Raw genomic sequence first — 20951 nt, forward strand, 5'->3', positions numbered from 1 at the left:
ATAATAGCGGCGAGACTGGATCATATGCTTTGTGTCGAGTAAACTGTGTGCTCAACATCTACACTTATCTAATATCACCAACCTCACCGGCCGAGTTTTGGACTGACATCTTACTGCTACACCTATATATATACCTTATAGTTACTCTAAATTTCTTTTACCTATACATAACAGTGTCTTCTCTGCAGCCTATATGACCTCTCAACTTGATTATTCCTGATGCTATCTACATACTGTAGGCACGAAGGCTCTATCAATACCGGGCTTATTAAGCGAGGCACGGCCCGTGGCTACACTCGATTGCAGACTCGCCGTAGAACCTGCTCTGATCCAATAACCAGCCAATCTTTCATCGTCCGTCGCCACCTATCCGCGCGCCAGCAAACCTTGATCGTCCCTCCCGGCCGCCTTTTTCTTTTCCCATTGGCATCGGCAAGCCTGAAGAACACGGCGCTGGAATTCGAATTCACTGTTGAAAGTCCAAGTAAGCACCAGTTTGCTGCTCTCCCTCCTCCAGCTGCAAAGAGTGCTCGGCGTAAAGCAGCCTGGCTGGAACTGCAGTCTTCACATGCAGAGATCCCGTCTTTATTATTGACTGACTCAGCGACACCGTTAGCAGCGCCTGGCAGAACACGGTGCTTGTGCCTGATCTCCCCCGTGGCCTCGAGATAGCGAGCCAGCAGCGACTACTGCGTAGATTCTATTAATATCCCACCAGCTGGCCCCCGGCTGCAAATCCGCACAGATTGCCCTCCCGGGTTGCGGACTATTGGATCGTGTGCCTGACAGTGCAACTGGATCCAGCGCCCAGTTCATCTGCATCTCACGTCATTCCGCGACTGCAGCGCTGCCAACTAGGCTAGTTTCGCGCTCCTCGACCCGCTAAGGCCATTTTCCATCTACAACAACTTCTCAGCCGCTCCGCGATCGTCAACCGCAAAAACCGTCTCTCGTCGCCCGCCAGCTCTCCCTCGCGACCTCGAATTCCGCCGACGGAACAGCATCCCAGCCTCTGCGGCTCGTCCGTGTAATCTCCTTGCCAGCCATGTATTCCGCCAACTATGGCTTTGGCAATGCCGCGCCCAACTTCAACCCCCCCGCCGGCGCACCGCAGCCAGGAATGCAGCCCGGTGGAATGCAGCCCGGGCAGCAGGCCATGTTCAATCGGCAGCAGCAATTCGCCGGCATGGCTCCTCAAGGAGTCTTCCCAGGCGCGAACCCCCATATGATGCAGGACGCCAGCGCGGCCATGATGCAGGGCCAGGGCATGCCTGGCATGGCGCCGAACAACCAGAGTAGGTCTTCCCCCGTGTCTTGACGGCACATTGACGCTGGCACAGCCGTTGTGCAACAGCGTAACGCTTACACTGCTAACTCGTGATAGTGGCCTACCAGCAGCAATTTCCCGGCGCGTCATACGGCCAGGTGCTCCCTGGGTCGGTCGGTCCTCAAGGCTTCGTTCCCAATAACTACATGATGGGCCCTGGCATGCAGGGCTTCCCAATGGGCCAGCCCGGGATGCCTCAGCAGCCTCAGATGTTGCAGCGCATGCAACAGCAACAGCAACAGCAACAGCAACAGCAGCAGCAACAGCAACAGCAGCAGCAACAGCAACAGCAACAGCAACAGCAACAGCAACAGCAACAGCAACAGCAACAGCAACAGCATCAGCACCAGCAACAGCAGCAACAGCCTCAACAACAACAACAACAGCCTCAACAACAACAACAACAGCCTCAACAACAACAACAGCAGCAGCAGCCCCACCAGCAGCTACCTCAGCAACAGCAGAACCAGATGATGGCACAGGTGTCAACGCCTCAAAGACCTCCGAGCACAACACAAGGAACGCCGACCAATATCATGCCTCCCCAGCAGCCTCAGTTCTCGACTCCACAGCCGATATCTCAAGGCCAGACGCCTACAAACCAGCACCAGCCGCAGATGGGAGTAGCCACCCCTCAGACGCCGACCTTTTCATCCAACCCAGCGAGCGGCATGGTTGCTGCCCCAGCAAGCGCGGTACCAATGAGCCCTACAACCGAAAGTTTTGAAAAGGAGAGATTTGCACTGTTGTTAGATATCAACCACGAGTTACTATATGAGTCCATTCAGATCCAGACAACACAGCAAGAACTGAAAAAAGAATTCGTTGCCGCCAATGGAAATGTTCCCGACAGGAAGCCTACAGAAGAGGAGAGCCAGTTCCAGCATGATTATCTACAGTATGTTTCAAATTACGGTTGAAAAGCGAAAAGCAAGAATGCGCACTCTTGTTCTAAATCACTAATATGTCATCTAGTTGTATGCGACGACTTCAAGGAAATCTATCATACATGGCTGCCCTGGCCGATCGAAAACCCGATGTCAAACTCCCTCCGTGCCCGCCATATCTCAGCGCGCCTCCGCTCAATATGGCTCTGAAATTGAGAGCATTGCCGATCGGTGCCGAGAACTCGAGCGTGCCGATAGACCCCGTGGCAGACAGGGAAGAACGGAATAAATCGATTCAAGATCTGTACCGACGACTGCAAGCCGTCTTCCCTGAGCATGACCCCAAGAATGAACCTGCATACCGCACGTCGGCCACCGGCCAGAAGCCCGGCAATCCTATGGTAGCAAGCCAACAAGCTAGCCCGGCAGCCCAGAGAACACCCCAGTTACCAAATATGCCAGGGCCACCAATGAATCCACAAGCCGGCGTGCCTATGCAATAGTATACCAGTTCTGAGTCATGACTAAAGATTTACAGCCGCGGGGAAGGGTATGTGTGCAGTATGATGAGAGAATTGAGAGCCGGAACCCAAAAAAGAGGTTTTATGGCAGCGGAAGGGAACATGGCCTACGATTTCTCTCAGTTTCCTGCTGGCGTTTTCGATCTGCTTATTTAGAGGCGCGACTTGATGGTTTGGCTATATGATATCATTTGGCATTTCTTTCTTTCTTTCCTTTTCTTCTTTCTTTTTTCTTTTTTTTCTTTTTTTTTTTTTTTCTTTTTCTGTGGTACTATGATATTTTCTATGGACTCGCATGGCAAGGATGTTACAAAAATGCATATAAACTCTCGAAGCATAAAAGAACGAACATCTTTCCGAGGGGGAAGTCTCCTTGCATTAGATAGGCCTGGCTGATTTAGCTACTGCCTATCTGTGTAGTATTAATGCACCTTATCTACTATACAAATATATGTTGGCACCCTGAACTTGTCGATTGGTGTAATTTTGGCGGGCATCAGCGTCTTCTCCAACTGACAATTTAAGCGCAACTTGTACATATATGTGCCGCAACACACGGCCTAGAGAATTTTAAACCCAAGTTGGTGTAATATGTGTTGAAGAACTATGCAAGTCGCTAAATCATACACTACTAATGCATGTAGGTATGTATGAGTGTTTTTAGCAAGCCCATCAGATTCGAGAGAAGATAGGTCTGTATTTAAGAGATCTGATAGGCCAATGACTACAATCTTTTTCACCTCACTGCATTCATTCCCCTAGCTATTTTCTTTCTATTCTTTTCTTTTCTTTACTATACAAGTATTTCAGTATAGATGTGCTCCACCTAAGCAACTGTTTTAAGAAGAAAGCTACTAAACGAGAGGTCGTCTATGTTGCCACAATATTTACTGACGGTGTACCAAGTCTAACTGCATGGTGCAACAATTGGGCGTTAAAGATTCAGGATCTTGAGCTAGCAACTCATTCATCGTTAACACGGATTCGTATTGGAGCTTTGGTATCTATATATCCATGTTGTTTGTTCATCCAGTATCTGTTCAATTCAGAATTACAAGATGTATAAGGAGCTTTGATTGCCGGTAAAGCTAGTTTGGAGCTTCTCATGGGTCTTAGGAATGCTGTTAGATAATTGTTGAGTAACTCTTCTCCATCTATGCCAAAAACTTGCCACCATCACTTTCATCTGTTACTGCTTGATGTATAACTGGGAACGGCTTCAAGGCAAACCATTATAACCTGTACGGGCTAAAGGACGGAAGGAATTGTACGAGTCAGACATTATATCGATGGTAAAGCTTGTTCTGATCTAACCGCGTATCTGGGCGGAACAGAAAATCTCTTCACTCAGCCGAAATTGCAAAAACACCAATGTAGACTAGCCAATTGCTTGGGAAGCTCAAAATCGTAATATCTTGTACAACAGACAATTACACATAGCAATTAGCCGCTTAGCCACGGTGACGACTAGGCCGTGATAAGAGCAAGTCCAGATTCGCTCGTCCCCAACCCGCAACTGGTTTTCGGCTTGCCTTGATCCACAAGTGGAAAAAAAAGAAAAAAAAAAAAAAAAAGAGGGATCTGCGGAGGCGTTTGGGCGCTCCGCAGATTTTTCGGGGTGCTACAACTTGTACATCCCACGGCAGTCTCGTGACACCTCTTCAACGCAAGTTTTTCAATGATGATGGCATTTAATATCAATACAAAGCATAGAAACTGCATACAAGATGTCTCATTGTTCGATTGCCTGCCATTGCTACCCCCCAATCCTCATGTTGGTGAAAGCACATGCAAAGACGCCCGGATCTCGTCACCTCCATCCAGGGACAAAAATAAATTTCTGCCCGCCATGGAGGGGTCAAGTCAAGTCACTAACAGGGCTGCGGGGTCCATTTTAGCGCATGGCCTCTGAATCAATCCCACGCAAATGCCCTGCAAGCATCCATCATAGGCAATATAGCAGCCCCAAGATCGCCCTGCCATTGGCCCATCTCGCCGGTGGCGGTGGAACTGGCGCTGTGATCTCAGCTCCATTGGCCAATGGCGTGGCTCAGGGCGGCAGGCTAGCACGGGCGATGATGGCACTGGCAGAAAAAAAAAAAAAGTTGCTGGTGGTGTTAAGAACGTCCGCTGGCCGGCGCTGAGATTTTTTTTTTCTCTTCTTCTTTCTCCCTCCTCCTCAACTACGGCGAGGGCATCCTTCGAGCTTCTTTCTTTATTCTCGGTCTAATACCTCTGAAGGACGCCTTCTAATTGTTGTTGAGGCAGCAGATGAGCGCGAGGTAGCTCTTGACCTGCCCGGGAAAAGCTCTGAGAACGAGTTTTTCTTGTCAGTTGTCTCCAGCCACCTTCGCCCCTCCTCCCGTTCACTCACTCATTGTCATCAGCAGAATCTTGCCCCGCGCCCAGTGTCGGTAGCTGAATTAGGGAAAAAGGAACCTGAAGAGCTTGTAAGACGACGGAAAAGTCCCAAGCTTCAGCTGTTTTCCATCCCTTCAGTACTTTGAACCTCTATCAAAGTCAGAAATTTTCACGCCGTAAACACAATGGCTGTCCAGCTACGGAAACCTGCTACAGCTAGCCACAGCGGCGATGAGCGACCGGTGTGCCTGGAACTTGAAGATGGCTCCATCTACCAAGGCTTCAGCTTCGGTGCTGAGAAGAGCATCGCCGGAGAGCTGGTTTTCCAGACTGGTATGGTGGGGTATCCTGAGTCCATCACGGACCCCTCATATCGTGGCCAGATCCTTGTTATCACATTTCCCCTAGTCGGAAACTATGGTGTCCCTTCGCGCGAGACGCTCGATGAGCTGCTCGGTGATCTGCCTGCCCACTTCGAGTCTTCGCAGATTCACATTGCTGGTCTCGTTACCGCTTCCTACTGCGGCGAGGATTTCTCCCACTTCCTTGCCACCTCTTCTCTTGGCACATGGCTCAAGGAACAGGGCGTCCCGGCCATGTATGGCGTGGACACCAGGGCCCTGACCAAGAGAATCCGAGAGAAGGGTAGCATGCTGGGCAAGATGAGACTTGCCAGCGCTACCGCCACGGCGGATAGCCTTGCCTCCGGTGATGCTTTCGAGGCAATTGACTGGGTGAACCCCAACACACAAAACTTGGTGGCACAGGGTGAGTTCCCCCATATGCCCCTCTTTCTACTAGATGTAAACCCAAAACATAAAAAGAAATATGCTCATGCCTTTCGTAGTATCCGTCAAGGAGCCTAAGCTGTATAAGCCGCCCGCGTCTGTCGTTGCTCGCAAGCATCCTTCCGGCCGGACAATCCGTGTTCTGTGCGTTGATGTCGGTATGAAGTACAACCAGCTTCGATGCTTCCTCAAGCGTGGTGTCGAAGTCGTAGTCTGCCCTTGGGACTATGACCTGACCAAGGCGGTCAGCGAGGAGTACGATGGCCTCTTCATCTCCAACGGTCCTGGTGACCCAGCTGTGCTCGAGAGCACTGCTAAGAACATTGCTGCCGTCATGGAGACCAACAAGATTCCCATCTTCGGTATCTGCTTGGGCCACCAGCTCATGGCCCGCGCCTCGGGCGCAAAGACCACCAAGATGAAGTTTGGTAACCGCGGTCACAACATTCCTTGCACAAGCATGGTCACTGGAAAGTGCCACATTACTTCTCAGAACCACGGTTTCGCCGTGGATGCCGGCTCTCTGCCTGCTGGCTGGAAAGAGCTCTTCATCAACGCCAACGACGGCAGCAACGAGGGTATCATGCACGTTGAAAAGCCATACTTCAGTGTTCAGTTCCACCCCGAGAGCACCCCGGGCCCTCGAGACACTGAATATCTATTCGATGTATTCATTAATACCATGGCTGGCTGTGCTGAAAACCCTGCTCTGCTGCAAGCTCCTGTCGCCTTCCCCGGCGGAACCATTGAGGAGAACGAGAGACTTCACCCCCGCGTTTCCGTCAAGAAGGTTCTTGTTCTTGGCAGTGGTGGTCTCAGCATTGGTCAAGCCGGAGAGTTCGACTACTCTGGTAGCCAGGCTATCAAGGCGCTGAAGGAGGAAGGCATCTACACTGTCCTCATCAACCCCAATATTGCCACCATTCAGACTTCAAAGGGCTTGGCTGACAAGGTCTACTTCCTCCCTGTCAACGCCGACTTCGTGCGCAAGGTCATTCAGTACGAGCGTCCGGATGCCATTTACGTTACCTTTGGTGGTCAAACCGCCCTTCAGGTCGGTATCCAGCTCAAGGACGAATTCGAGAGCCTCGGTGTCAAAGTTCTGGGTACTCCCATTGATACCATCATCACAACTGAAGACCGTGAGCTCTTCGCTCGAAGCATGGACTCCATTGGCGAGAAGTGCGCCAAGTCTGCTTCAGCCAACAACGTGGAGGAGGCTCTCCACGTCGTCAAGGACATTGGCTTCCCCGTCATCGTCCGTGCTGCCTATGCACTGGGTGGTCTAGGAAGTGGTTTCGCCAACAACGAACAAGAATTGATGGATCTTTGCAACAAAGCCTTTGCCGCTAGTCCTCAAGTTCTCATTGAGCGAAGCATGAAGGGATGGAAAGAGATTGAGTATGAAGTCGTCCGAGATGCTCAGGACAACTGCATTACTGTTTGTAACATGGAGAACTTTGATCCCCTCGGTATCCACACCGGTGACTCCATTGTTGTTGCCCCCTCGCAGACTCTCTCTGATGAGGACTACAACATGCTCCGAACAACGGCCGTCAATGTCATTCGACACCTCGGCGTTGTTGGTGAGTGCAACATCCAGTATGCCTTGAACCCCTTCTCCAGGGAGTACTGCATTATTGAGGTCAATGCTCGTCTGTCTCGATCCTCTGCTTTGGCTTCCAAGGCTACCGGTTACCCTCTGGCGTTTATTGCCGCTAAGCTGGGTCTTGGAATTCCCCTCAAGGAGATTAAGAACTCGGTGACCAAGGTCACCTGCGCCTGCTTTGAGCCGTCCCTCGACTATGTCGTTGTCAAGATGCCCAGATGGGATTTGAAGAAGTTCACTCGTGTTTCCACCCAGCTTGGCTCTTCCATGAAGAGTGTTGGTGAAGTCATGAGCATCGGTCGCACTTTTGAGGAAGCCATCCAAAAGGCTATCCGGGCCATTGATTTCCACAATCTCGGCTTTGGCGAGACCAAGGCTCTCATGAGCATTGATGATGAGCTGCAAACACCCTCTGACCAGCGTCTGTTCGCTATTGCCAACGCTATGCACCAGGGTTACTCAGTCGACAAGATTTGGGAGATGACCAGAATCGACAAGTGGTTCCTCAGGAAGCTTATGGGCTTGAGCGACTTCGCTAAGGCTATGCCTCAATACACCACCAACGATATTGCACACAACCCCGGCATCCTCCTCCAGGCCAAGCGTCTGGGTTTCTCCGACCGACAGCTTGCCAAGTTCTGGAGCTCAAACGAGATTGCTGTCCGCAGACTCAGGCTCGAGGCTGGCATCCAGCCCTTCGTCAAGCAGATCGATACAGTTGCTGCCGAGTTCCCTGCTTTCACAAATTACCTGTACCTCACCTACAACGCGTCTGAGCACGACGTTAACTTTGAGGACCACGGTGTCATGGTTCTGGGCTCTGGTGTGTACCGAATTGGTTCATCCGTCGAATTTGATTGGTGCTCTGTTCGCGCCATCCGCACTCTGCGAGCCACCGGCCACAAGACCATCATGGTCAACTACAACCCAGAGACAGTCTCCACCGATTACGATGAGGCTGACAAGCTGTACTTTGAGAACATCACTCTTGAGACGATTCTGGATATTTACCAGCTGGAGAATGCTAGCGGCGTCCTTGGTGCTATGGGTGGTCAGACCCCCAACAACATTGCTCTGCCTCTCCACCGTGCTGGTGTCAAGGTGCTGGGTACCTCTCCTGAAATGATTGATACCGCCGAAAACCGTTACAAGTTCTCTCGTATGCTGGACCGAATCGAAGTTGACCAGCCTACTTGGAAGGAGCTTACCAGCTTCGAAGAAGCCCAGGCTTTCTGCCAAAAGGTGTCTTATCCCGTTCTGGTCCGACCTTCATACGTCCTCTCTGGTGCTGCCATGAACACCGTCTACTCTGAGAAGGACTTGGAAAGCTACTTGGCTCAGGCTGCCGAGGTCTCACGCGAGCACCCTGTTGTTATCACCAAGTACATTGAGAACGCCAAGGAAATTGAGATGGACGCTGTTGCCAAGGACGGTGTTGTCGTTGGCCACTTCATCTCTGAGCACGTTGAGAACGCAGGTGTCCACTCTGGTGATGCTACTCTCATCTTGCCCCCACAAGATCTTGAGCGCACCACCATTCAACGCATCGAAGAGGCTACTCGCAAGATTGGTGCCGCTCTGAACGTGACTGGTCCCTTCAACATCCAGTTCATTGCCAAGGATAACGACATCAAGGTTATTGAGTGTAACGTCCGAGCTTCTCGTTCGTTCCCCTTCGTTTCCAAGGTCATGGGAGTTGATCTGATCGAGATGGCCACCAAGGCAATCATGGGCCAGCCTTTCCAGGAGTATCCACCTACAGACATTGCCCCCGACTGCGTCGGTATCAAGGTTCCTCAGTTCAGTTTCTCTCGTCTTTCTGGCGCTGATCCTGTTCTTGGTGTCGAGATGGCCTCCACTGGTGAGGTTGCTTGTTTCGGTGTTGACAAGAACGAGGCATACCTCAAGGCTCTCTTGTCTACCGGCTTCAAGATTCCCAAGAAGAACATTCTTCTGTCCATTGGTTCGTACAAGGACAAGAAGGAGATGCTTCCATCGGTCCAGAAGCTCCAGAAGATTGGCTACAAGCTGTTCGCCACAGCTGGTACTGCCGACTTTTTGCAGGAGCACGGCGTTCCCGTTCAGTACCTCGAGGTTCTCGGCAAGGAGGAAGACAAGGATTCTGAGTTCTCTCTCACCCAGCATCTTTCCAAGAACACGATTGATCTGTACATCAACTTGCCTTCCAACAACAAGTACCGCCGCCCCGCGAACTACATGAGCAGAGGCTACCAGACTCGTCGTATGGCTGTCGACTACCAGATTCCTCTGGTTACCAACGTCAAGAACGCCAAGATCCTCATTGAGGCTATTGCTCGAAGCTTCGATCTCAGCGTTAGCAAACGTGATTACCAGACCAGCCACAAGACAGTTGTCCTGCCTGGATTGATCAACGTTGCAGCCTTTGTCCCTGGACTTGTTACGCCAGAGAGCCACGACATGGAGACTGTTACCAAGGCCTCCATCTCTGCAGGCTTCAGCATGATCCGTGTCATGCCTCTTGGCCTAGAGGGCGCCATCACCGACGGTATCACTCTCAGAGCTGCCCAGCAGAACAGCAAGCTTGGCGACTACTGCGACTACAACCTGTCTGTTTCTGCCACCTCGGATAACGACGGCCAGATCAGCGCCCTTGCCGGTGAAGTCGGCTCGCTCTTCATTCCCTTCAACCACCTGTCTGGCAACATTAGCAAGGTGGCTGCTGTCACTGCCCACTTTGATGCTTGGCCGACGCACAAGGTCATTGTCACTGACGCCAAGCTCACTGACCTCGCCTCGATCCTTCTGCTGGCATCTCTGCACAACCGCCGCATTCACGTTACTTCGGTCACAAACAAGGACGATATCCGTCTGATTGCACTCAGCAAGGCCAAGGGACTGCGCGTTTCTTGTGACGTCTCTATCTACTCTCTGTACCTGTCTACCAAGGACTACCCTGAGCTGGATCGACTCCTCCCGACCCCTGAAGATCAGGCAGCTCTTTGGGAGAACATGTCAACCATTGACGTCTTCTCTGTTGGAAGCCTGCCTTATCAGCTGGCTGAGTCTCTAGGAAAGAAGGCTGACACGTCAAGTGGCATTGCAGATGCTCTTCCGCTCCTGCTCACCTCTGTTACTGAGGGCAAGCTGACGATTGACGATCTCAAGCAGAAGCTTTACCAGAACCCCATGGAAATCTTTGAGCTCCATGACCAGGTTGGCACCAGCATTGAGGTTGAGATCGACCGTGCCTACCCAGTCCAGCCTGGCAACGTTTGGTCGCCGTTTGAAGGTCGACTTATGCGCGGATCTGTTCGCAGAGTTACCTTCCAGGATACCACAGTCTGCTTGGATGGCGAACTCTTGGCAGCGTCTCCTAAGGGCAAGGATATGTCTTCGCACAGCATTTCTCGCGAAGCCCCGACTTCTCCCTCTTTGAAGCCCGCGATGGGTTTGATTACTCAAGTTACCGAGAGCCCCAAACCTAGACAACTAGCTGGCTTCAGCAGCCCTAAGATTGCCGCTAGATTCCGCAATGTTGAGGGACTCGGCTCTCCTGCTAGACTTGGAGGCGCTGTGGATGAGCTTGGCCTGGCTTTGTCTCCCCAGCCGGCAGCCAGCTCTCTTCAGCAGCTGCTGTCACAGCCCAACTCGTTCAAGAACGCCCACGTTCTGTCCGTGAGGCAGTACACTCGATCTGACCTGCACTTGCTGTTCACTGTAGCTCAAGAGATGCGACTCGGCGTTCAGCGCGAGGGTGTTTTGAACGTCCTCCGCGGCCGCGTCCTCTGCACGCTGTTCTATGAGCCTTCCACTCGAACTTCGGCTTCATTCGACGCTGCCATGCAGAGACTTGGAGGACGTACCATTGCGATTGCAACTTCTAGCTCATCTGTCCAGAAGGGCGAGACGCTCCAGGATACTCTGCGAACCCTGGCCTGCTACGGAGATGCCGTTGTCCTGCGTCACCCTCAGGAGACTTCTGTGGACATTGCTAATAAGTACTGCCCTATCCCCGTAGTCAACGGCGGAAACGGCAGCAAGGAGCACCCAACCCAGGCCTTCCTCGACCTCTTTACCATCCGTGAGGAGTTGGGTACCGTGCAGGGCCTGACAATTACCTTCTTGGGTGATCTCCTTTATGGCCGACCCGTCCACTCACTGGTGTACCTGCTCCAGCACTACCAGGTCAAGGTTCAGCTTGTGTCTCCTAAGGCGCTGTCTCTTCCTGCCAAGGTGAAGGAGCAGCTCATTGCCTCTGGACAGCTGTTGGTTGAGTCAGAGACTCTGACACCCGAAATCCTTGCTCGCAGCGATGTGCTGTACTGCACACGCGTGCAGAAGGAACGCTTTGAGAGCGTGGAGGCTTATGAGAAGGTGAAGGACTCATACCGCGTGGACAATGCTACGCTGAAGAACGCCAAGAGCTCCATGGTTGTGATGCACCCTCTTCCAAGGAACGAGGAGGTGGCTGAGGAGGTGGACTTTGACCAGAGGGCGGCGTACTTCAGACAGGTAAGGAAAAGCCCCTTCCCAAATGATGGGGGCATTGAATTTGCTAACTTTGTGTTATAGATGCGGTATGGTCTTTACTGCAGGATGGCGCTCCTGGCACTTGTTATGGCTAGCTCGTAGAGAAGCTATTTCTTTGTCAGATGTGGTGGCGCGATTTCCGGATGAGGACTGTACAGAGTAGAGCTTTTCTTATTTCGTTGTTTATTTCGGTTTATTTTTGGGACGGATGAAAAGGAAACAAAAGGGGTTACGATGTAGAAGGTTATTTCTTTTTTTTTTTCGCGGGCGTTACACATATTAGACTACGTCCTAGGTATTAAACCCGTATTTAAGGCATCGTCTGCCTATTTTCGGAAGGGTTTGGCGTTATTTGGTGTTTTACAGAGAGCGTTCTGTGTGTGGCGTTTGTTAGCCCGCAGGCGTATAAGATACCCCGTACTATGATACCCAATATAGTTTTATGCGTATACGTATGTATACGTACGTTTATACGTTGCGTACGTACGTTGCGTACGTTTTATCTGTATGTGTATGTGTGTTTTATGTGTGTGTTCTATGTCTTTTATACTATCTGGTTCGGAGCTGAGGTATCAGAGCGTCCAAAGCTTTCGTGGAGTTTTAGGAGACTAAGTGGGAAATGGGTCCGCACCAGCGCCCCAGTTAGAACAGCCATTGTATATTATACTTTTTCTTAGCGATCAACGCATATGAGTATTGGGGGTACGAGGTACAAAGAGATTTGCTTCAAGTTAGATCCTAGGTTGTTGTGCAGATCCCGCTGAGATGCATCTCTTGCAAGAATCGGAGAGCCTTTCACAGTGCTAGCGGCGTGTTTTTTGCCAAAGCAACATGTCATTGATTCGTCAGGAGAACATGAATTCGAGAGAGAGAAGTATTATAATAGTTACAGAATATATTAAATAGGACTGTATTGATATAAAGCGTCTTCATCCTTCTGCACAAACCCATATTTTGTTTTGTTGCATCCTACCTTACAACAGCAGCCGCCGCAAAAAACCACGCCACTGTCCCTTCCAGCGGCCAAAGCACGGAGAGAGAGGCGTCATTGCGTTTGGATCGCACCCCCACTTCTTTTTTCCCTTCCAAGCAATCACTAAAGCCTTTTTTTTTTTCCCTCTCTCAGCCTCATCCAATAGTCTCTCTCTCTCTCTCTCTCTCTCTCTCTCTGCTTTTGTGTTTTCTCTTCCCAGTCTCAATCTCATTAGCAGGCCCTTTCTTTTCTCCATTCTTAAACAGAAACGACTGCTTTAATAAAGAAAGAGAGAGCGGCCGGGTGGAAAACAAAGAGATAAGATTCGCTAAAAGTGGTGTGACTAAAAAAAAACAAACTTGGGGGGGTAATGCGATTGAGCCGCCTGCGATATTTTGCTTCTTCGACGACGACGACATCGACGACGGCAAAGATGGCGCTGTACCGACGCCCTTCGTTGGTTGCGACGACAGAGGAGGAGAAGCTGATTTGTATGTTTTCCCCCATTGCAACTCATCTCGACTCCGCAACTGCATATTCTTGTTGTTGTACATGTATCTCAAGCTCATATATGATGACATGACTCACTGCACACCACAAAACTCACCTTTGCTCTCATCCTCTTATACCATACATGGATACATATATAGACACATGCATACATGCATACACGTCCACCCAACAACTAACTAACATGACCAAAACACCATCAACAGTCGCCCCAGCAGGCCACAACCCCCACGGCCAAGCCCCCCAATTCACCCTCTCGCAGCTACACCTGCGCGACCTCAACCCATCGTCGCCCATCCCCCAGTTCCACGCCTGGTTCTCCCTCGCCCAGCGCACGCCGTCCATCTCCCAGCCCGAGGCTTGCACCCTCTCCACCGCCAGCCTGCCCTCGGGCCGCGTCTCGTCGCGCGTCGTCTACCTCAAGGAGCTCGACTCGCACGGCTTCGTCATGTACACCAACCTCGGCACCTCGCGTAAGGCCCACGACCTGCAGACCAACCCGCACGCCAGCCTCGTCTTCTACTGGCCCCCGCTGCAGCGCCAGGTCCGCGTCGAGGGCATCACCGAGACCAACTCGCGCGATGAGAGCCAGACCTACTTTGACACCCGCGTCAGGGGCAGCCGCATCGGCGCCTGGGCGAGCAAGCAGTCCGTGGTGCTGACGCCAAAGTCGAAGCAGAAGAGCAAAGATGCTGCGGGACTGGTAAACGGCGACCTCGAAAAGTCAAACGTGGCCGAATCAGCGGTGGCATCAGACGGCGAGGAAGACGACGACGACGACGACGGAAGGGCCGAGCTGGAGGGCTGGGTCAAGGAGGTCGAGGAGCGCTTCAAAGACCAGGACAAGATCCCCGTGCCCGACTTCTGGGGCGGCCTTCGCCTTGTGCCGCAGCGGGTCGAGTTCTGGCAGGGTCGAGAGAGCAGGTTGCACGATCGCTTCGTGTACGAGTGGGAGGAAGGCAAGCCTGGTGAAGAGGGAAGATGGCGACTGGAGAGACTGAGTCCCTGATTTGATCGGGGGATATGTGGATTGACGTTTTTGTTTTTTTTTTGTTCTTCATAAAAAGGGGCTACGCCTGCTAGTATATGCAGTAATGAGTGATATATATATATACATGTATCATTAGAAAATACAAATATATTTTGAAAGAGAGAATGAATGTACTGATGCCGACCACTTTATAAGACGAAAGAGAAGTCGTCAGACAGTCACAGAGGTTATGACGAGAGATATGATGGAAGTAAACAATCATACGAGACATCATATCCGCTTGCCGCAACAGGCAAGCAGCAGTAAATGACTAACTCTACTATGCTCGGTATGTAGATGGGTATGTGGCTACTAACAGAAGATCAAGGTGGTATAAAGACACAATTGTCCCAGCCAAACAGCAATTTCCAACTCAAAAACACCTCCAAGTAATGGCTCCCATGGGTGCTCCGCCCGTAAATGTGCCCTCCAAAAAAAGAAAAAAGAAGACAAGACACATATGCAGCTCATCAAATGCTTCCTTTGTTCCAATCAAATGGCCAAAGGTGAGAAAAAAAATTAAAATGATCCGAAAAAAACAAAGACTCCTGAGCCCAAGTAGCCAGTATCTGGCTGGCCATTGCTATTGCTCCTTGCTTTGCGATTCTCCAAACGCCATAATGAATATGCTCGTGTGCTCAACATGCTAAGCGTATTAAAAATAGAAAGCCAGGTATTAAAAGAAAAAGAAAAAAAAAAAGAACAAAATGCCCATCGCTTTGTCAATGACTCGTCAAGAATACCAAAGGAGAAAAAAAAACACCCCTCTGAGTTGAGGGATTATCAGCCGCAGCATCGACTTTCTTTTGCCGTCTCCACATCATCGAAACCCGTCCAGTATAGCCACACCAAGCGTCTTGGAGCGGTTGTGGCTCGGCACAAACTCGCAATCACTGCCAGCTGCACTATCCGGAGGCGTGGGTTCGCGAGCCGTGTTCCATCGTGATCCCGACTCTTCTAGGTCTGCAGCAAGTTGCATGTCCACCATGGCGTCGGTAAGGCAGTCATCGTCGCACAGCGGCAAAATGCGGTAGTCCAGGCTCTCCATAATGCGTAGCTCCGTAGCATTGAGCTGCTCGTTTGACCATAGGCCGCGGCCCCACGCAAGGCGGTAGAAGTGCGGTGGCTGCTGCGAATCTTGCGTAAACTTCGCCGCAATAATGAGGGCCGCCAGGATGATAATTTCGGGACGCACGGAGTCGATGTGCAGCTGTTGGCGGGGAGCGTCGCGCGGTGTCGAAGGGAGTGAGTGCCGCTTGATGAGGGCCGGTGAAACCGCGGTTGGCGAGTCCAGGTCGAGATCGTCACTGCGCATAGGACACGAGAGCGGGCATGAGAGCCGCCACGTTCGCGCAAATTTAGTGTCGAGACTGTCGAGGATGCAAACCGCCAGCGCCAGCACCTCCATGGAGAGCTCGGCCCGCGATAACATGGCCTGGACAAAGGGCACCGAGGCGCTCGCGAGCGAGGCCGATGCGGGAATCAGATTCACGAGGTGGATGGCGGGACCTGTAACCCAAACTGTTAGCCATGTGATTCGCCCATATCCAAAGCGGCAAATGCAAGTCCCAAGGCCTGCAGCGGTATTACTCCGTATTCCGCGATCCGTGTCCCGTGTAAGCACATGCCAGCGGTCTACGCTACACGGCACTTGACAGAGGCACGCGCTGGGTAGGCAGCTAAAAACTCACCTCGATATCGTGGGTTCAGCGTGTCATCATCTTCGAGCGATTGGTCCACGAATGACGGCTTATTCAAGGTCGGAGGCGGTGTGGGCAATCTGGAGAGCGGCCGGTATGTGAAACTGGTGCGCTCATACTCATAATCACTGTCGTCATCTGCGGCAAAGCGCACGTCTCTGCTACCTCCTCGCTGCATCTTGGTGATGTTGATGTCGTATGGTATCTGTGGTATATGGTCCAAGTACAGTAGGGCTGCTTCCCATGGCTTGCCTTGCCAGAAACAGCTCCTCTGGAGTTCGATGAGATATCAACTTTGTCTCTTCCTTTGATTCCCTCCTTTTTTTCTCTTTTCTTTTCACCCCTTCTCGATTAAAGTTTCTCTTCTTTCACTTCGGTTTCGTGTAGACACTATGTGGTCGTGTGTATAGGGCGGGGGCAGCAACGAATAAGTAGCACTAAGCTGTGGCAGTAACTCGTCGATTGTGGCCGGTAGCGGTATCTGATCACGCGAGCAGGATGCAGGAAATCGTCGGCGAAAGCAACAAAAGCCAGGAACAAACGAGCGACGCAGCAGTGAATCAATGCCGAGATGGACGCAGGTGGGAGATCGCGGTGCTAATATATAAATCCAAACGACCGTCTCCAGGAAGTACTCCGTGCAGGTTCAGGTACAGGGGGGTCCCCTCCCTAGGAGAAGCCCGCGCTGATGTTTCTCTGTATTCCATCTGAATACCAAGTAAGGCTGAACGCTATTAGCACACAGTGCTGACCCCAGCGGAGGCGGTGCCAAGGCCAGGGAGCCCAGTGACCGTGCGGTGGCGCACCCGCTAAAGGCCGCTAAAGCACCAGCGGAGAGAGCGCCAGAAAGAACGCCGCTAAGGGGCCATTCCAGGGGCTTTGCGCCAGCGAATGGAGAGCCGCTGGTCTTCGGCAAGATCACAATCCAAGGCACGGCACTCCGAGAGCTTCGGAGGTACCAACTGGCGGTGCACCCTATGTGCAGATACCTGGATTGTTGCTATTTCCCGCTAGCGTATGCATCAATCAAAATGGAACCGCAAGGCGGTTTCGCTTGCCAGCCAGGGCCATGTTGCTGCTGCAAGTGAGATTGAACATGTGAGATTTTGCTTAATGAGGTCGGGAAAAGTAAAGCTTATTTGCTCACCAATCTTTGTCTTCACATCTCTATTCTTAGCCTCGGGGTTAGTGCCAGCAAGCATGAGAAGTAATGAATATCATTCGCAATCCTTGGGGCTTGGACAGCGTCGCACGAAAAAGAGCTAAGCAGTGCTCTGGTGAAAGCTGCTCGCCCAGGTACCGAAAATCCTTGAAGAAGTCCGCTCACAAAATATCTCCGTTCTACGCACTCGGCGAATCATCATCTTGTCGGACCATCTTATCAACGACGATGCTCATTCGCGTACGTAAGTCGTTCAACATTGCAATCAAACATGCGCTGTCTCTGCAGGAACAGTACGTCGGTGAACCGCTGCAGCGTGACAGCCCTTGCCTCTTCTGTGTCAATAGTGACATGTCCCCGAGTCTACAGCAAGCGGTGAATGCTTGGCCCTTTTTCCACCCCCTCCTTTCTTTCCCATGGTTCGTGGATCCTCTTCGCTTAAACAGTACATCTTCGAGATCGCGGCGCTGGCTCATTGATTCCATTCATACAATCCTCATCGAGGATTCGCATCGCTTGCTGCCGCTGCTGCCGTTGTCAATCCAGCTCAGGCCCAATCTGGTCCAGCGTATCATTGTGGCCCCTTTTTTTACCCAAACGTCATTATCCCTGACGCGCCGACAGTGAATACGAGCCCTCCAGTTTTCCTACTTCGGCTCGTACGAGCACCGTCCTCCGCTGTAGCTTAAAAACAGTGCGTGCTAAAGCGTGATTTACTTACACTTGCAGCGCGGCTCGTGGCTGTGGCGTCTAACCGTCGTCTGCGTGCGACTTCTTCCCACGGTGGAGACGCGGTGAACAAACACCATTAACCCCTTTAATTGTCGAATTTCTAGTCGTCTCACGGAAAAAGAGATGATGCCGGCATTCCGTCAAATCGACCTCGGATCATTTTTCGTTCCTTTTCTCTCAGCTAGTAGGTAGAATGCGTCAAAGCTCATATTTTGTCAAATGGTTTTTTTTTTTTTTTCTGTTTCAGCTCGCTGCGCCTTGGTCTAGCTATCAAAGCGAGATTGCCTGACTTGTTGGTCAAGCAGCTTGAATGCTAGATTGGCATATCCTGTCTTGGCAGTCGTTTCATTACCCCTTGCAGCAAGATGGTCTACTGCCAATGATACAATCGTAATCAATGAAGATCCGAACCCTTTGGCCCACAGGCATCGTGCGATGGACACGGAGTACCTGATGATCACTGTCTCACAGAGCAAACCTTATTCACTAACCCGCATCGTGAGGATCCGCAGAGAGCCAGACGCATATCGTGCAAAGACCTATACAGAAGCTATAGCCTGTGATGGATGTGGCAAATCGGGGATTTCGGACAGAAGCAGAAACTTCACAATATTCCTAATCGGCAATCCATTGTTTCAAGACGATATGGAGCAGCACCGAAATCTTCGTCAAGAACAACACTATACTACCCATTGACCCAAAGAACGGTGGGGGCTCAGCTAGCTCAGGATTGTTCTCGATTTGGACCCCGTTGCCGATGCTGCCGCGGATCATTTACAAACTGGAGCCATCTAAACTGCCATTAGTGCTAGCAAATTTCGGAGGAGAGGTAAAAGAAATAGAAACCGGCCAGCATATTGCGTAGATGATATCTAGATGACGACGACCGAGCACGGAGAACGGCACACAGGGTATCAGATTGGTTGATATTTTCGGCAGCGGCACCGAAGCCAATCTGGGCTTGGTGGCTTGGTACGCGATATTGCTCGGCGAATTTTTGACTTTGCCAAGGTTCTGGAAATTATGAGTTCCCCAGCCTCGCCAATGCTGCCTATAAACCGCTGGATGCGAGCTGCTGGGTGGGTTGCATCGCGTATGAAGTTGAGAATAGGAGACGAAGAGAAGGAAAGATGAGAAATGGACGAGACATATTTGAAATTAAGAACTTAGTCTCGAGAGGAAAGAGCCATTTTGGATCTCGTAACGGTTCAAGCAGGTGAGGAAGGTGCCGTCCTTTCTCCTTCTATGCACCAGAAATTCCGTATCTAATGCTATCTAATCTAGTCTCTCATGTCATCACGCCTACAACACCCAAACGTCACCATTGCTATTACTTTTCTTTTCTTTTCTTTTCTTTTCTTTTTTTTTTTTCACCCAAATGCAGGGCACATGATGGCGAGGATAATTCCTGCATCCATGCTTACGAATAGAGCTATCCGCTTCCTACTGGTGCAACTCTTAAGTTTAATGAGCAGCCTTTACTTAGGGCACAGGTCGCTCAACACGTGGACTACCTACACCTTACGGTCCGCTGATATCCCTAGTACCTGTTTCTACCGCCGTCAATGCGCTGTTGATGTCGGGCCTTACCGCTCAATAGCTTGGACTCAATCGTGGATGTCGGTGAATCTTTTTCTAGTAACCAAAGTGGAGAGAGAGACTGCTCCACGGCGCTGTGCTCCATTTCTGGGCGCATCGGACAAGTATAGCATGTAAGGGCCTGCTTACATGCCGCCTCGCTCTCTCCGCGTGAGTATGTGGTAACCACCTCTTCTTATTGTGAGCTGATCCATCTACACGCCTAAATATCTACCGTACGGGACCTTCTATTGGTCTCATTTCAAGTCCATATGGCTGGATCCACGAGTTTCCAAATCATCCTCTCAAATCAGCACGGTGCGTGGCTGCCAGCTAGCTCACGAAACTGAGGCGGCGAGCTTCTTAGCGTAGGCATTTTGCCCTCAGCTCTTCGCACTAATAATCTCTTCCCGCGGCCATGAGATGAGCATCAACGCCACGTACATGTCAGATGCTATTTAAGAGCCCGCCCTTACTTTAAAGGGTCTTCTGCGACAGTCAGCCTCAATACGCCACGAGGATTTGACTTGGGCTTCGCCATGGGTCTAAAAGCAGTCTGACCTGAATCCCGCTGTTCCACACAGAGTCATCTATCCAAAATACACTAGATGGTTGGCAATTACAACGAGTCGTGCAACCTTGGCGGTGTGAGTTATTTAAAGCACTGTAGTCACTCCATCAAAGGCGCAATGTTTGCATGCTTCGTTGCGTTCCAAGGCGCAACTAAACGCCTTCTATGGCATGGCTCTGGCACTAGCTTGCAAGCACAGACAAAGGCTACGAATCATGAAGCATGTGTTCACTCGGTCTTAGCAGTGGCTATTTCATGTCAGCCGGAGAAGGCATGTTCCGAAAGGGCTGTAATTCGAAAACTGTAAAGTTGTGTTTAATGAGATTATACTACATAGGGTCTGCTGCCAGCTAGACAAATGTCTGCCTTTTACGCATATAGACGACAGCGTTTCATAGTGCAGAAAGCCCTCTCACATCAGATTTGAACACGTACCAAGTGCCACCATCTTATGCAGTTTTGTTTAAATCTGTCGAATACTCTGGCTTAAAGTGGCTTTGATACAGAGCCTTTCCAGGTAATCATCTCAGCCAATCCAAATCGTCCCCCTTTATATCTACAATCCGAAAATGATCCAAATACAGTATGTTTAGCTTTGTGAAATAATAATAGAAAGTGTTCGTCTAAGAAAAGGGGCTATATATGTATATCACTCATTGGCGAATCATCTTATCCTCTTATCCTTTTTAC

At 50.9% G+C, this 20951-nt stretch overlaps 4 protein-coding genes across 4 annotated transcripts; 3 read left to right on the plus strand and 1 right to left on the minus strand.

Annotated features, from left to right (window-relative positions):
- The first annotated feature begins 189 nt into the window (after positions 1-189).
- Positions 190-3301, plus strand: TrAFT101_001136 (uncharacterized protein). The gene is made up of 4 exons (XM_024909437.2): positions 190-484; positions 605-1295; positions 1385-2225; positions 2303-3301. The coding sequence occupies exons 2-4, from the start codon at positions 1046-1048 to the stop codon at positions 2715-2717; spliced, it is 1506 nt and encodes a 501-aa protein (XP_024765379.2). The 5' UTR covers positions 190-484; positions 605-1045; the 3' UTR covers positions 2718-3301.
- A 1627-nt stretch (positions 3302-4928) lies between these two features.
- Positions 4929-12486, plus strand: TrAFT101_001137 (uncharacterized protein). The gene is made up of 3 exons (XM_024901716.2): positions 4929-5864; positions 5944-11987; positions 12048-12486. Exons 1-3 carry the CDS (start codon positions 5282-5284, stop codon positions 12105-12107), a joined length of 6687 nt encoding a protein of 2228 aa, XP_024765380.2. The 5' UTR covers positions 4929-5281; the 3' UTR covers positions 12108-12486.
- Positions 12487-12994: 508 nt separating this feature from the next.
- On the plus strand, positions 12995-14642 carry TrAFT101_001138 (uncharacterized protein). Its single transcript, XM_024907533.2, has 2 exons — positions 12995-13469; positions 13695-14642. Exons 1-2 carry the CDS (start codon positions 13349-13351, stop codon positions 14495-14497), a joined length of 924 nt encoding a protein of 307 aa, XP_024765381.2. The 5' UTR covers positions 12995-13348; the 3' UTR covers positions 14498-14642.
- Positions 14643-14706: 64 nt separating this feature from the next.
- TrAFT101_001139 (uncharacterized protein) lies at positions 14707-17078 on the minus strand. The gene is made up of 2 exons (XM_024899274.2): positions 16210-17078; positions 14707-16027 (listed from the first exon to the last, which is right to left on the minus strand). The coding sequence occupies exons 1-2, from the start codon at positions 16394-16396 to the stop codon at positions 15339-15341; spliced, it is 876 nt and encodes a 291-aa protein (XP_024765382.1). The 5' UTR covers positions 16397-17078; the 3' UTR covers positions 14707-15338.
- Positions 17079-20951: the final 3873 nt, after the last annotated feature.

The sequence above is a fragment of the Trichoderma asperellum genome, chromosome 1 (genome assembly GCF_020647865.1).
Source record: "Trichoderma asperellum chromosome 1, complete sequence".
In the NCBI taxonomy this organism is placed as follows: Eukaryota; Fungi; Ascomycota; class Sordariomycetes; order Hypocreales; family Hypocreaceae; genus Trichoderma; species Trichoderma asperellum.